A 14,560-nucleotide genomic window follows, 5' to 3' on the forward strand; every position below is an offset into this window, starting at 1 on the left:
CCGCACAATTTGCCGTTCCCCCAATCTTGGTGTCATCAGCAAATTTCGACACCCTACACTCGGTTCCCTCCTCCAGATCATCTATATAAATGGTAAAAAGCTGAGGCCCCAGCACCGGCCCCTGGGGCACTCCACTAGTCACCATCCACCAATCCGAATAGCACCCGTTGACCCCCACTCTCTGCCTCCTATTTGACAACCAATCCTCTATCCACGCTAACACCCTACCCCCAACTCCATGTCCCTCGACCTTCTGCAATAACCTCTTGTGAGGTACTTTGTCAAACGCCTTCTGAAAATCTAGAAAGACCACATCCACTGGCTCTCCTCTATCCACCGCCCTAGACACATCCTCATAGAACGCCAGTAAATTTGTCAGACACGACTTCCCTTTCATGAAACTGTGCTGCGTCTGCTCTATCAAGCAATTCCCTTCAAGATGCCTCGCAATTTCCTCCTTAATGACAGATTCTAACATTTTACCTACCACAGACGTTAAACTAACCGACCTATAATTCCCCGCCTTTTGCCTGGCACCCTTCTTAAACAACGGCGTAACATTAGCCGTTTTCCAATCATCCGGCACTTCCCCGGAATCCAGCGACGTTTGGAAAATAACCACCAAGGCATCCACTATCACCTCCGCCATTTCTTTCAGAACCCTCGGATGCATTCCATCCGGTCCTGGGGACTTGTCCACAATCAGCCCCTCCAGTCTGTCGAGCACCGCCTCTCTAGTAACAGTAATGTCATTAAGACCCTCCAGTCCTACCACCTTTCCATCGCTAACACCCGGCAAATTATTCACGTCCTCCTCCGTGAAGACCGAAACAAAAAAGTTATTCAATACCTTAGCCATATCCTCATCCCCTACCACTAGGTCCCCTTTCTCATCCTCTAAAGGACCAACATTCACCCTAGCCAGCCTCTTCCTTTTTATATATTTATAAAAACTCTTGCTATCCTTCTTTATATTAAGCGCTAGCCCAGCTTCACAGTTTCTCCTACCCTTCTTTATCAACTTCTTTGTCGATCTTTGTTGACATTTAAACCTCTCCCAATCCTCTTCTCGCCCACTACTCTTAGCTACTCTAAATTCCTCCGCTTTTAATTTAACACTTTCCTTCACCTCCTTCGTTATCCACGGCTTATTACCTCTCTTCCTACTATCCTTTTTGACCATCGGAATAAATTTCCGCTGAGCACCAAGAAAGATCTCCTTAAAGATCCTCCACTGCTCCTCAACAGACCCTCCCTCCAACGCGCTCCCCCAGTCCACATTCGCCAATTCTTCTCTCATCCTACCGTACTCCCCTCTATTCAAACAGAGGACGCGTGTCCGGGAACCCACTTTCTCCTCCTCCATCTGCACCAGAAACTCCACCATACAATGATCACTCTCCCCAAGAGGATCCTTCACCACAAGGTCCCTAATTCTACCTGCCTCATTACATAGCACCAGATCCATGATAGCTCGCTCCCTCGTCGGCTCCAACACACACTGTTCGAGGAAACTATCCCGGCAGCATTCCAAGAACTCTTCCTCGAGCCCCCCCGCGTCCAACATGGGTCGACCTATCAATATGCAGATTGAAATCCCCCATAACTACGGCCGACTCATTCCTGCACGCCGCACTTATTTGCGCGTTAACAGCCCACCCCACCTCCAGATCATTATTGGGGGGCCTATAGACGACACCCACCAGCGTCTTCCTCCCTTTGCTGTTCCTAATCTCCACCCACAACGATTCCACCCTCTGCTCCTTGGCTCCAATATCATCCCTTGCTACCACCGTGATGCTATCCTTAATCAGCAGAGCTACGCCCCCCTCTTTTCCCTCCTGCCTATCCTTCCTAAACACTTGATAGCCCTGTACATTCAGCTCCCAGTCCCTGTCACCCTGCAGCCACATCTCTGTAATGGCCACCAGATCGTATCCATTTGTGTCGATCTGCGCCATCAGCTCATCCACTTTATTCCGAATGCTTCGTGCATTCAGATAAAGTGCTTTCATCCCAGCCTTCACCTGGACCCTATTTGCCGTAATGCCACCAACCATACTCACGCTCCCTACTCCCTCTATTGTTGGGACATCCTCGGCCTCTTCCCTTACCTGTACCCTCTCCTTAACTTTAGACCTCGTAACATCACCTACCCTCGCACCCCCCCCCCCGCCCAATTAGTTTAAAGCCCTGTCTACAGTCCTCTTTACTCGATTCGCCAGCACTCTGGTCCCAGCACGGTTCAGACCAACCCCATCCCGCCCGAACAGGTCCCACCTACCCCAATACTGGTGCCAATGCCCCATTGTGAGGAGCAAGGTTTAAAGGAATGTACGAGGCAAGCTTTAGAAACAATAGTGATTTTTAAGGTGTGTCTTGACAGATACATGAATAGGATGGGAATGGAGGGATATGGTTCCCAGAAGGGTAGGGTATTTTAGTTCAGTTGGGCAGCATGACCGGTGCAGTCTTGGAAGGCTGAAGGGTTTGTTCCTGAGCTGTAATTTTCTTTGTTCTTTGTGACAGGGGACTGAGCACTGTGAGTGTTAGGGTAACAAAGAGACATAGTCTACTACTCACCAATAACAGATCACCTCTGAGCAGACATAAAAGACAGAAAATACAGTGAATATCAGCAAAAATCCATGTAGGACCTTGTCCCTACAGGAGAACTCACCATCTCTATCACTTCATTGCTGTGTTTTGCTTCAGATGAGTTTCTTGGTAAGGCCCCTCCCCAGCCCATTATATAAAGCTCTGCTGCCTCTTCATGTTACCCACTCAGTGAGTGATAGAGACAAATAGAAAAGAATTTTCACCAATCCCAATTAGTTTCAAGCTTTGGAATTTAAAAGAAAATGACAATTCACTTCTCCTTTAAGGTTACACAACTCTGTCCCTTTAAGAAAGATTACAGCATTGAGCTCCTTTAAGAGAATTTCAGCACTCTGCTCCTTTAAGGGAGGTTACAATACTCTGCTTATTTAAGAGCTGTTACAACACTGTTTCTTTAAGAGAGGTTATGGCACTCTGCTCCTTTAAATAGGATTGAAGTAGCTACGCAAACACCATGAAGAGTACACGTCACATAGAATGACCATTTCCAAAAGGAGGACATTGCCCTGGTTCAAATTCAATGACGCAACAACGCAATGACGCTGGGCTAAGAGTTGCGCAGGTTTAGCACATTCCAATTGGTTTATGTGTTGCAATCAATCACATAGATGGGCGTGTGCTGTTAATAGCACAGTCTGTGATTGGTTACAATTGTGAGTGTCATTTTCAGTGCTCTCGCAGTTCAGAAGGATGGAGCTCATGGATTGGATAACATAGCTGTCAATCAGCACCGCGAGTCTTGCAGTTTCAGCGCATTCTGATTGGTCAGTGCGTTGTGATTGGCTAACGAAGTTGTCAGTCACATTGAGGGGCATGTGTTGATGGCAGCGCGGTCTGTGATCGGTTACAATTGTTGAGCATCATTTTCATTGTTTTTTAATTCAGTCAAATGGAGCTCGCGGATTGGATAAAGTAGCTGTCAGTCAGTGGGCACACAGCATCCATTGGATAACCGTGATGTGTCAATTTCTAATTTGTTTTCCCAGCTGCCGGTCACAGCCTTTAGTCAGACCCAAAAAAGGAGGACAAATTAACGCCCGGCTTGAGAATGCGCCGGACGGAGGACAGAGTGCTCAATAGCCGGACTGTCCAGCCTAAAGCTGGACATCTGGCCTCCCTAATGTCACACTAAACTATCCAATCATTGAGTGCAGTGGGTGAAGGGACTCCCTGGTGTCCAATCAACGGAAGGAGCTGAGCTCCAACACCCTATTTCTGTCTCTGATTGAACATAAGAACAGGAGTAGGAGTAGGCCATCTGGTCCCTTGAGCCTGTTCCACCTTCACTAAGCTCATGGCTGACCTTTTCATGGACTCAGCTCTACTTACCCGCCTACTCACCACAGCCCTTAATTTCTTTGCTATTCAAAAATTTATCTAACATTGCCTTAAAAACACTCAATGAGGTAGCCTCAACTGCTTCACTGGGCAGAGAATTCCACAGATTCATAACCCTTTGTGTGAAGAAGTTCCTTCTTAACTCAGTCCTAAATCTGCTTCCCCTTATTTTGAGGCTATGCCCCCTAGTTCTAGTTTTACCTGCCAGTGGAAACAACTTCCCTTATTTATTGTCTTCATAATCTTATATGTTTCTATAAGATCTTCCCTCATTCTTCTGAATGCTAATGAGTATAGCCCCAGTTCACTTAATCTCGCCTCGTAAGCCAAGCCTCTCAACTCCAGAATCAACCTACTGAATCCCCTCTGCACCCGCTCCAGTGCCAGTACATCCTTTCTCAAGTAAGAAGACCAAAACTGTACACAGTATTCCAGGTGTTTTTAGAAGCTTTCAGAAGGAAACACTGTCAAATCAGTGGGAGGCATTCAAAGGTGAAATTCTATAGAAACAGTGTAGACATGTCTCCACAAAGAATCATAGATGTGTAGAAGGAAGCCAACTGAGCGCACACCAACAACTAGTCCACACAGGCCCTCTCCTCATGCATTAGCATTGCTAATGCCCAACACTAAGGGACAATTCATCATGCCAATCCACATAACCTGCACATCTTTGAAGTGTGGAAAAAAACGGAGCACCCAGAGGAAATTGGAGAACATGCAAACTCCACACAGTCACCTGTGGGTAGAATCGAACCTGGGTCCCTGGTACTGTGAGGCAGCAGTGCCAACCAGTGCCACCATGCAACCCCAAAAATGATGGTCCTGCCAAATTTAGAGCCCCCTGGTTATCCAGAAGCATACAACCCAAGATAAAGCAGGAAAAGAATGTTTACGACAGTCACAAAATACTTAATACTGTGGAGTGTAGAATGCACAGTGTGATGTGAAAATGGAAATTAGGAAAGCAGAAGGAGGATACAAAAAATATTGGTAAGTAAGATCAAAGCAAATCTTAAAAGGTTTGACCGACACATTAAGAGCAAGAGAATAACTAAGGAAAAGTTAGGACCTATCATAAATGTACATGGTACCTTGTGAGTTGATGCAGAAGATGTGGGCAGAGTTCTCAGTGAGTACCTTGGTACTTTGTCTCTGTCTTCACTATGGAAAGGGATGATGCTGACATTCCAGTTAAAGAGGAAGAGTATGAAATATTAGATATAATAAGCAAAATGAGAGAGGAAGTATTGGAGGGACTGGGATCCTTAAAGGTGGATAAATTAATGGGCCCAGTTAAATGGTATCACTTGCTACTGAAGGATGCTAGGGAAGAAGCAATGGACGCTGCTAATCAGGCGAAGTACCAGAGGGTTGGATCTCTGCGAACATTAGACCATTATCTAAAAAGGATGCGGGAAATAGGCCAGAAAACTATAGTCTGGTCAGTTTGACTTCAGTGGAGGGCAAATTATTAAAAACAATTCTGAGACACATGATAAACTATCACTTAGAAGAACATGATTAGTCAGGGTGAGTCAGCATGGTTTTCTCATGAGAGATCGTGTCTTACTAACTGAATAGAATTCTTTGAGGAAATAACAAGAATTGATGAGGGGAGTAAGTGGATGTTATGTAAGGCTTTGACTGGTTAGAAAAGTGAGATTTCATGGGATATAGAGGAAGGTGGTGAGCTGCATCAAAATTGGCTCAGTGACAAGAAACAAAGGGTAATGATTGATGGATGTTTTTGTGAATGGACAGTGATTTCATATGGTGTTGTGCAGGACTCAGTGTTGGGAGCCCTTGCTGTTTGTTAAATGATTTGGACTCATGGGACACATGATTGGGAAGTTTACAGATGACACAAAAATTGGCCGTGTAGTTGATAGTGAAGAGGGTAGCTGTTGACTCCAGAATGATATCAATGGTTTGGTTGAGTGGGCAGAGAAGTAGCAAATGGAATTCAATCTGGAAAAGTGAGAGCAAACATGCCAAGGAAATACTCAAAAAATGGGAAACTATTGAGAGGATTGAGTTTATTTATTGGTGCCACAAGTAGGCTTACATTATCACTGCAATGAAGCTACTGTGAAAATCCCCAAGTTGCCACATTCTGGCACCTGTTCTGATATACTGAGGGAGAATTTAGCATGGCCAATGCACCTAACAGGCCTGTCTTTCAAACTGTGGAAGCAAACCAGGGCACCCAGAAGAAACCCACGCAAATACAGGGAGAACATGCAAACTCCACACAGTCAACGACCCGAAGCTGGAATTGAACCTACGTTTCTGGTGCTGTGAGGCAGCAATGTGCCACCCAAGTGAGAAACTTTAGAGTGAATGTCCACAGATTCCTGAAGGTGGCAGGACAGGTAGATAAATTGGTAAGGAAAGCATGTTGACTTCTTTCCTTTATTGAGTAAAGTATTGAGTACAAAAGCAAAGACGTAACGTTGAAACAAAATGCTGGTTAGGCCACAGCTGGAATTTTGTGTATAGTTATGATTATATTGCAGGAAGAACATAATTGCTCTGGAGAGAGTACAGGGAGACTGCAAGAATGTTGCCTGGGCTTGAAAATTGTAGCTATGAGAGGAGATTGAATAGGCTAGGGTTGTTTTCCTTTGAACAGAGTCGGTGCTCTAGTGGTATTGTCACTGGTCTAGTAATTTAGTTACCCAGAGTAATTTGACCCAGGTTCAAATCTGACCATAGCAGATGCTGAAATTTGAATCCAATAAAAATCTAGAATTAAAAATCTCATGATGACCATCGTTGCAAAATCCTGGTGCCCTCGAGGGAAGGAAACCTGATGTCCTCACCTGGTCTCACTTAACGTGAGTTCAGACCCACATATAGACTTGTAACTGCCCTCAGTTTAAGGGTAATTAGGGCTAGGAAACAAATGCTGGCCTAGCCAGTACCCCTCACATCTCATGAAAGAATGAAAAAAGAGGCAGAGGGGTGACCTAATGGAGGTGTGCAAAATTATGATGGGCTTTGAAAGGGTAGATAGGAAAGACTCGTTTCAATTACCAGATAAAAGGATCAGAAGGAACATGAGGAAAAGCTTTTTCATCTTGAAGGTGGTACGTGTCTGGAATTCACTTCCCAAGTTGGTGGCTGCATTTGAAACATTGAATTCATTTAAAAACAATACCTGGATCTCTATCTGAAGTGCTGGAACCTGTGAGACTGCGAGGTGCTGGAAAGTGGGTTTTTCTCATTTCAGGCTGGTGCAGACACGATGGGCGATTTTTTGCACCATAACTTTCCTATGCCTCTGTTGCCACGCTAACTACCACATTGTGCTTTGTATTATTCCAATTAATCATTTCAGTTGGTGTTAGAGAGGTAATGATAACCTGGGACTACAAAGACTAATAATTTGAGATAGACTAAGTTAGAGTGAATATAATATAGAAAAAATACAAAATACCTGGGGTGGAATTCTCCCCAAAAAGTTCTAAGTATTGAATTCACAGGAAAACTGGAGTAATTCACTCTGTTTTTCTCAGCGGGAGTTCAGATTAGAATCTCTCACACTCTGTGCACTGCAGAGGTCACCATGAATATCATTAGATTTCAGGGGCAGGGCGTATTCCTGCCTGGGAGGCTGAAACCAGCAGGCCTCTGCACATGCACAGTGGTCCTGAACTGTCAGCCTTCCATTTGCTGGCCAGCTCAATTGCTAGACAGCCTGGGACCTGCACAGTGCTGCCCTCCAGCCCTCCCACAGCCCGATTGCAGCCCTCTCCTGACCATTCGTGGGCCAGCCTTGACACCGCCCCTCTCCCCACTCCTGGACTGCCCAGATCTCCAGCCTCCCCAGCCCCACAATGCAGACACCCCCACAGGCAGGCTGGAAGAACTCAGTCCTGGGTCCATTAATTCCATTAAAAATGGTTATAAATAAAGATTTAAATTACTTATCTGGTCTTCCTGCTAGTTTTGAGCATGGATCTGATGATGCTGGAAATTTGGTGCTGAGACATGGTGCGCATGGTAGGAATGCATGTGTGAATCCTGCACATGCTCGGTCACGAGATTTTCCCACACTGCTGCATTAGAAAATTAGTGCAGTATGGAGGGAGAATCCACCCCCTGGAGTTACAAAGGTACCATTTGCACAGAAACGCATATGACCACTATTAGAAAATTTAACCATCTATTTTTTGAAAACATATTTTGTTCTGTATTAAAGGACGCACCTTGGCTAATGACACTATAAGGCATGATGGGATACAAGAAGAACTACATTCTTACACATACTGAGTGTGGGCTTTCCCAGACAGTAGAATGAATAGAATAATTCAACTTTCTTCATAAGGGGTTGCTAAGTGGACGGTGGGAAAAGAACGTTTGATCTCTGTGGACCTATGTATTGGGATTGCTTGAAGACAGTGGGCAAGAACTTTCAGATTCTACAGATCTATGTATTCTCATACTGCTAGAGAGTAGAATGTTACTGGCCAAAGTAAATGATTCATATAAAAATGATTGGTTCATGTCTGGCTAGAATGAGCAAAAGAGGTGGGTAATACTGATAACAAAGCAGTTTAGAATAATTTGGGCTTCCCAAATTGTTCTCCTATGCATGTGGACCAAGCCTGGGCAATAAATTATGTCTTTAGCAAAAAATGACTGTCTCCGTGAGTTCTTTGTGTTTGCTGAGCTATAATTAATAGAGAAATCTCTCACATGAAAGCCAGCATAATACATAGGTCTCTGAAAAACTTCAACAATCAGGGTCACACTTACTTTAGCTTTGAAAGCACAGAGTTTAAAAACCATCTCCAGTGCGAAGAGCCCAGTGAAAACCACATTCAACATGTCCGACAACTGGTTCATCTCCTCCGACTGTTCATAATGCTGTGGATAAACATACAGTAAGTTCAATTCACAACACCCTCCATCACCCCAAAAGTTCATCCTCACCATCATCTGACCCCAAACTTCACCCCCCTACTTGCAACCTGACTCCAGACTGACTTCAACCCAACCTCTGATTCTCACTCAAATCCCACCCCCATGCAGAAATTTGACCATGACCCCAATTTATGACCCTCACACTAACCTTCACCCCTCCCTCACCCTTGCTCCAACCACACCATAAGATTCAACCCTCACCCACAACCTGATCCCCACATACCCTCAATCTACAACTTGATTTGTCACCCTGATTCTGACCTACATCTTCATTCGACTCTCATTTTCACCCTCGCCCCAATCCCTGACTCTCACCCTCACCTCGCTCTCACCCTGAACCCCAGCTACGAACTTAGGGACAAGGGTAGACAATTCAGCCTTTCCAACCTGCTCTGCCGTTCACGATTGCTGCTGATCGAGTACATTGATGTCTTCTATAGCCACTATCCCCATATCCCTTTACATTATTGTCCATCAGAAATCTATCAATCTCTGTTTTAAACACACTCAGTGACTGAACTTCCACAGGCTCTGGGGTACAGAATTCCAAAGATTCACAACCATCTGTGTTGTTTTTTATTCATTCATGGGACATAGGTTTCTCTGTCTAGCATTTATTGTAAAAAGTCTGACAACACCAGGTTTTAGTCCAACCTATTTATTTGATAATATACTCGCAAGCTTTCGGGTTAGCCCCTTCGTCAGGTGAATGGAGAGTTCTGGCCTCAGACAGAGCATATAAAGCACAGACAGTTTAGAGATTACTGATTAGAATGCGAATCCTTACACCTAACCTGCTGTTCAAGACCTGAAGTGGCCGATAATGTGAGTGGAAGGAGCACTGATCACAGTTTAAAGAGATGTGTATTGTCTCCAGATAGTACAGTAAGTGAGGTTTTGCAAACCCAGGCAAGTCACGGGGGTTACAGATAGTGCGACATGAACCCAAGATCCCTGTTGAGACCGTCCTCATGTGTGCGGAACTTGGCTATCAGTCTCTGTTCAGCGACTCTGCGCTGTCGTGTGTCGTGAAGGCCGCCTTGGAGAATGCTTACCCGAAGGTCAGAGGCTGAATGCCCGTGACCACTGAAGTGTTCGCCAACAGGAAGGGAACAGTCTTGCCTGGTGACTGTCGAGCGATGTTCATTCATCTGTTGTCGTAGCGTCTGCATGGTCTCCCCAATGTACCATGCTTCGGGACATCCTTTGCTCCTTCCACTCACATTATCAGCCACTTCAGGTCTTGAACAGCAGGTTAGGTGTAAGGATTCGCATTCTAATCAGTAATCTCTAAACTGTCTGTGCTTTATATGCTCTGTCTGAGGCCAGAACTCTCCATTCACCTGACGAAGGGGCTAACCCGAAAGCTTGCGAGTATATTATCAAATAAATAGGTTGGACTAAAACCTGGTGTTGTCAGACTTTTTACTGTGTTTACGCCAGTCCAACGCTGGCATACCCACATCATAGCATTTATTGCCCATCCCTAGTTGCCTTTGAGAAGGTGATGGTGGGCTGCATTCTTGAATCGCCGCAGTCCATGTGGTGTGGTTGACCCAAAGTGCCTTTAGGGAAGGAATTCCAGGATTTTGACCCAGCCATTGTGAAGGAACAGCGATATATTTCCAAGTCAGGACAGTGAGTGGCTTGGAAGGGAACGTGCAGGTGATGGTGTTCCTATGAATCTGCTGCCCTTATCCTTCAAGATGGAAGTGGCCAAGGGGTTTGGAAGGTGCTGTCTAAGGATCTTTGGTGAATTGCTGTCATGCATCTCATAGATAGTTCACACTGCTGCTACTGAGCATCGATGTGGTTCCAATCAAGCGGTCTGCTTTGTCCTGGATGTTGTCTAGCTCCTTGAGTGTTGTTGGAGCTGCACCCATCCAGGTAAGTGGGGAGTATTTCAACACACTCCTGACTTCTGCCTTGTAGATGGGGATATGCTTTGGAGAATCAGGAGGTGAGTTACTCGCCGCAGTATTCCTAGTCTCTGATTTGCTCTTGTAGCCAATGTGTTTATATAAGTCCAGTTGAGTTTCTGGTCAACAGTAACCACGTGGATATTGACAATTGGAGATTCAGTGATGGCAACATGACTGAATGTCATGGGGCAGTGGTTAGAATGTCTCTTTTTGGTGATAGTCATTGCCCGGTATTTGTGTGGTGTGAATGTTACCTGCCTAAGCCTGGACATTGTCCAGATGTTGTTGCATTTGAATATGGACTGTTTCAATATCTGAGGAGTCACGAATGTTGCTAAACATTGTGGAATCTTCGGCAAACATCCCCACTTCTGTCCTTATGATGGAAGGAAGGTCAATGATGAAGCAGCTAAAGATTGCTAGGTCTAGGACACTACCCTGAGGGACTCCTGCAGAGATGTTCTGGAGCTGAGATGACAGGCCCTCCATAACCACATCCATCTTCCTATGTACCAGGTATGACTCCAACCAGCGGAGAGTTTGCCCAATGATACCCATTGATTCCAGTTTGGCTAGGGCTCCTTGATAGCACACTCGGTTGACCTTGACGTCAACAGCAGTCACTCTCACCTCACCTCTGGAATTTGGCTCTTTTGCCCATGTTTGAATCAAGGTTGCAATGAAGTCAGGAGTTGAGTGAACCTGACAAAACTCAAACTGGGCATCACTAAGCAGGTTATTGCTGAGCAGGTGCTCTTGATAGCACAATTGATCATAGGATGATTATTGATCATCTATTGATGATCCCTTCCATCACTTTATTGATGATTGAGAGTAGACTGATTGGGTGGTAAGTAGCTGAGTTGGATTTTTCCTGCTTTTTTTATACAGGACATACCTAAGCAATTTTTCACATTATTGGGTAGATGCCAGTGTGGTAATTGTGCTGAAAGAGCTTGGCAATGGGAGCCAACTTGGTAAGTTCTGGAGTACAAGGATTAAATACTATTGCCAGAATGTTATCAGGGCCCATTGCCTTTGCAGTATCCGGTGCCTCCAACTGTTTGTTGATATCACATGAAGTGAATCGAATTGGCTGGAGATTGGTTTCAGAGATGCTGGGGACCACTGGACGAAGCTGAGATGAATCATCCAATCGGTACTTCTGGCTGAAGATTGTTGCGGATATTTCAGCCTTATCTTTTGCACTGATGTGCTGGGACCTCCTTCATTGAGAATGGGGATATTTCTGGAGCCTCCTCCTCCAGGAGTTGTTTATTTGTCCACCACCATTCACGACTGAATGAGGAAGGACTGCTTAAATCTGATCCGCTGGCTATGGGATTGCTTAGCTCTGCCTATCACTTGCTGTTTTTGCCATTTGGGATGCAAGTAGTCCTGTTTGGTAGCTTCATCAGGTTGGCAACTCATTCTTAGCTATGCCTGGTGCTGCTCTTGGCATGCTCTCGTGCACGCTCTCCTGCAGTCTCCACTGAACCATTGTTTATTCTTCTCATCTTGGTCCTAAGTGGCACCCCAGCTATTTTGAAATTGACTCCCCAACCAATGGGCACATCTTCATAGAATCATAGAATCCCTACAGTGCAGGAGACTATTTGACCCATCGAGCCTACATTGACAACAACCCCACCAGGAACTATCCACGTGACCCCCTGTATTTACCTGCTCATCCCCCTGACACAAAGGATGTCCACTTAACATAACCCACACATTTTTGGACTGTGGGAGGAAACCAGAGCACCTGGGTTAAACCCATAAGACACGGGAAGATTGTACAGACTCCATGCAGATAGTGACACAAGGCCAGAATTGAACCTGGGTCCCTGGCGCTGAGACAGCAGTGCAAACCACAGTGCTTCCCTTCGGCTTCTGTCTATTCCTTTAAGTATTTTGTAGGTTTCAACGAGATCACCTCTTATTCTTAGAAACTCTGGAGAATACAGGCCCAGTTTACCCGATCTCTCTTCATAAGGCAGTACCACTATCCTGGCAACAAGTTTGCTGCACTCCCTGTATGGCAATAATATCCTTTCTGAGGTAAAGGGACCAAAACTGCACACATTACTCCAGGTGTGATCTAACTAGGTTTCTATACAATTGAAGCAGACCTCACTATTCCAGTATTTAATTCTTTTTGTGATAAAGGCTAACATTCCCCATTAGCCTTCCTAATAGCTTGCTGAACCTGCATTGTGAGCCTGGAGTGACTTATGGACAAGGATACCCAGGTCCCTCTGTACATCTACACTCTCTAATTTCTTACCATTTAGGAAATACTTTGCACATCTGTTCCTTCTACCAAAGTGGATGACCTCACATTTTTCCACACTACATCTGTCATGTTCTTGCCCACTCACTGAGTAAGTCCAAATCCTCCTGTAGCCACTTTACATCTCCCTCACAAAGCACATTCCAACCTAGCTTTGTATCATTCGTGAACTTGGAAATGTTATATTTGGGGCCCATGTCCAAATCACTGATATATATTAAAGTTATAGAGGTTTATAGCATGGAAACAGGCTCTTTGGCCCAACTTGTTTAAGCCGCCCTTTTTTTTTAATCTCCTAAACTAGTCCCAATTGCCTGCATTTGGCCCATATTCCTCTATACTCATCTTACCCATGTAACTGTCTAAATGATTTTTAAAAGACAAATTTTACCCGCCTGGACTACTACCTCTGGCAGTTTGTTCCAGACACCATGTGAAAAAATTGCCCTCTGGACACTTTTATGTCTCTCTCTTCTCACCTTAAATCTATGCCCTCTAGTTTTAGAGTCCCCTAGCTTTGGGAAAAATATTGACTATCTAGTTGATCTATGCCCCTCATTATTTTATAGACCTCTGTAAGATCACCCCTCAGCCTTCTACACTCCAAAGAAAAAAGTCTCAGTTTATCCAGCCTCTCCTTATAACTCGAACCATCAAATTCCGGTGGCATCCTCGAAATATTGTCTGCTTAATTTTTCTAGCTTAATAATATCGTTTCTGCAATAAGGTGACCAGAACTGTACACAGTATTCCAAGTGTGGCCTTACCAATGTCTTGTACAACTTCAACAAGACATCCCAACTCCTGTATTCAACGTTCTGACCAATGAAACCAAGCATGCTGAATGCCTTCTTCACCACTCTGTCTACCTCTGATTACACTTTCTTTGATTTGATTTATTATTGTCACATGTATTAACATACAGTGAAAAATATTGTTTCTTGCACGCTATATAGACAAAAGGTACTGTTCATAGAGAAGGAAACGAGAGAGTGCAGAATGTACTGTTACAGTCAAAGATAGGGCGTAGAGAAATATCAACTTACCGCAAGGTAAGTCCATTCAAAAGTCTGACAGCAGCAGAGAAGAAGCTGTTCTTGAGTCTGTTGGTATGTGACCTCAGACTGTTGTATCTTTTTCCCGAAGGAAGAAGGTGGAAGAGAGAATGTCGAGGGCGCATGTGGTCCTTAATTATGCTGGCTGCTTTGCTGAGGCAGCGAGAAGTGTAGACAGAGTCAATGGATGAGAGGCTGGTTTGCGTGATGGATTGGGCTTTATTCACGACCTTTTGTAGTTCCTTGCAGTCTTGGGCAGAGCAGGAGCCATGCCTAGCTGTGATACAACCAGAAAGAAAACTTTCTGTTGTGCATCTATAAAGGTTGGTAAGATTCATAGCTGACATGCCAAATTTCCTTAGTCTTCTGAGAAAGTAGAGGCATTGGTGGGCTTTCTTAACTAT

The 14,560-nt window shown here is 44.7% G+C and overlaps 1 protein-coding gene across 3 annotated transcripts in view; it reads right to left on the minus strand.

The window, feature by feature from the left end:
* Nucleotides 1–14,560, minus strand: part of LOC145338628 (voltage-dependent L-type calcium channel subunit alpha-1S-like) — a 421,023-nt gene that overhangs the window by 103,199 nt on the left and 303,264 nt on the right. For all 3 annotated transcript variants that reach the window (XM_080183005.1, XM_080183003.1, XM_080183004.1), the window contains exon 26: nucleotides 8,722–8,832. In XM_080183005.1, the coding sequence (XP_080039131.1) occupies nucleotides 8,722–8,832 (111 nt within the window). The remainder of the gene's footprint in view (nucleotides 1–8,721; nucleotides 8,833–14,560) is intronic.

The sequence above is a fragment of the Carcharhinus amblyrhynchos genome, unplaced genomic scaffold (assembly GCF_965287045.1).
Source record: "Carcharhinus amblyrhynchos unplaced genomic scaffold, sCarAmb.v2.hapA chromosome_113, whole genome shotgun sequence".
Taxonomy (NCBI): Eukaryota; Metazoa; Chordata; class Chondrichthyes; order Carcharhiniformes; family Carcharhinidae; genus Carcharhinus; species Carcharhinus amblyrhynchos.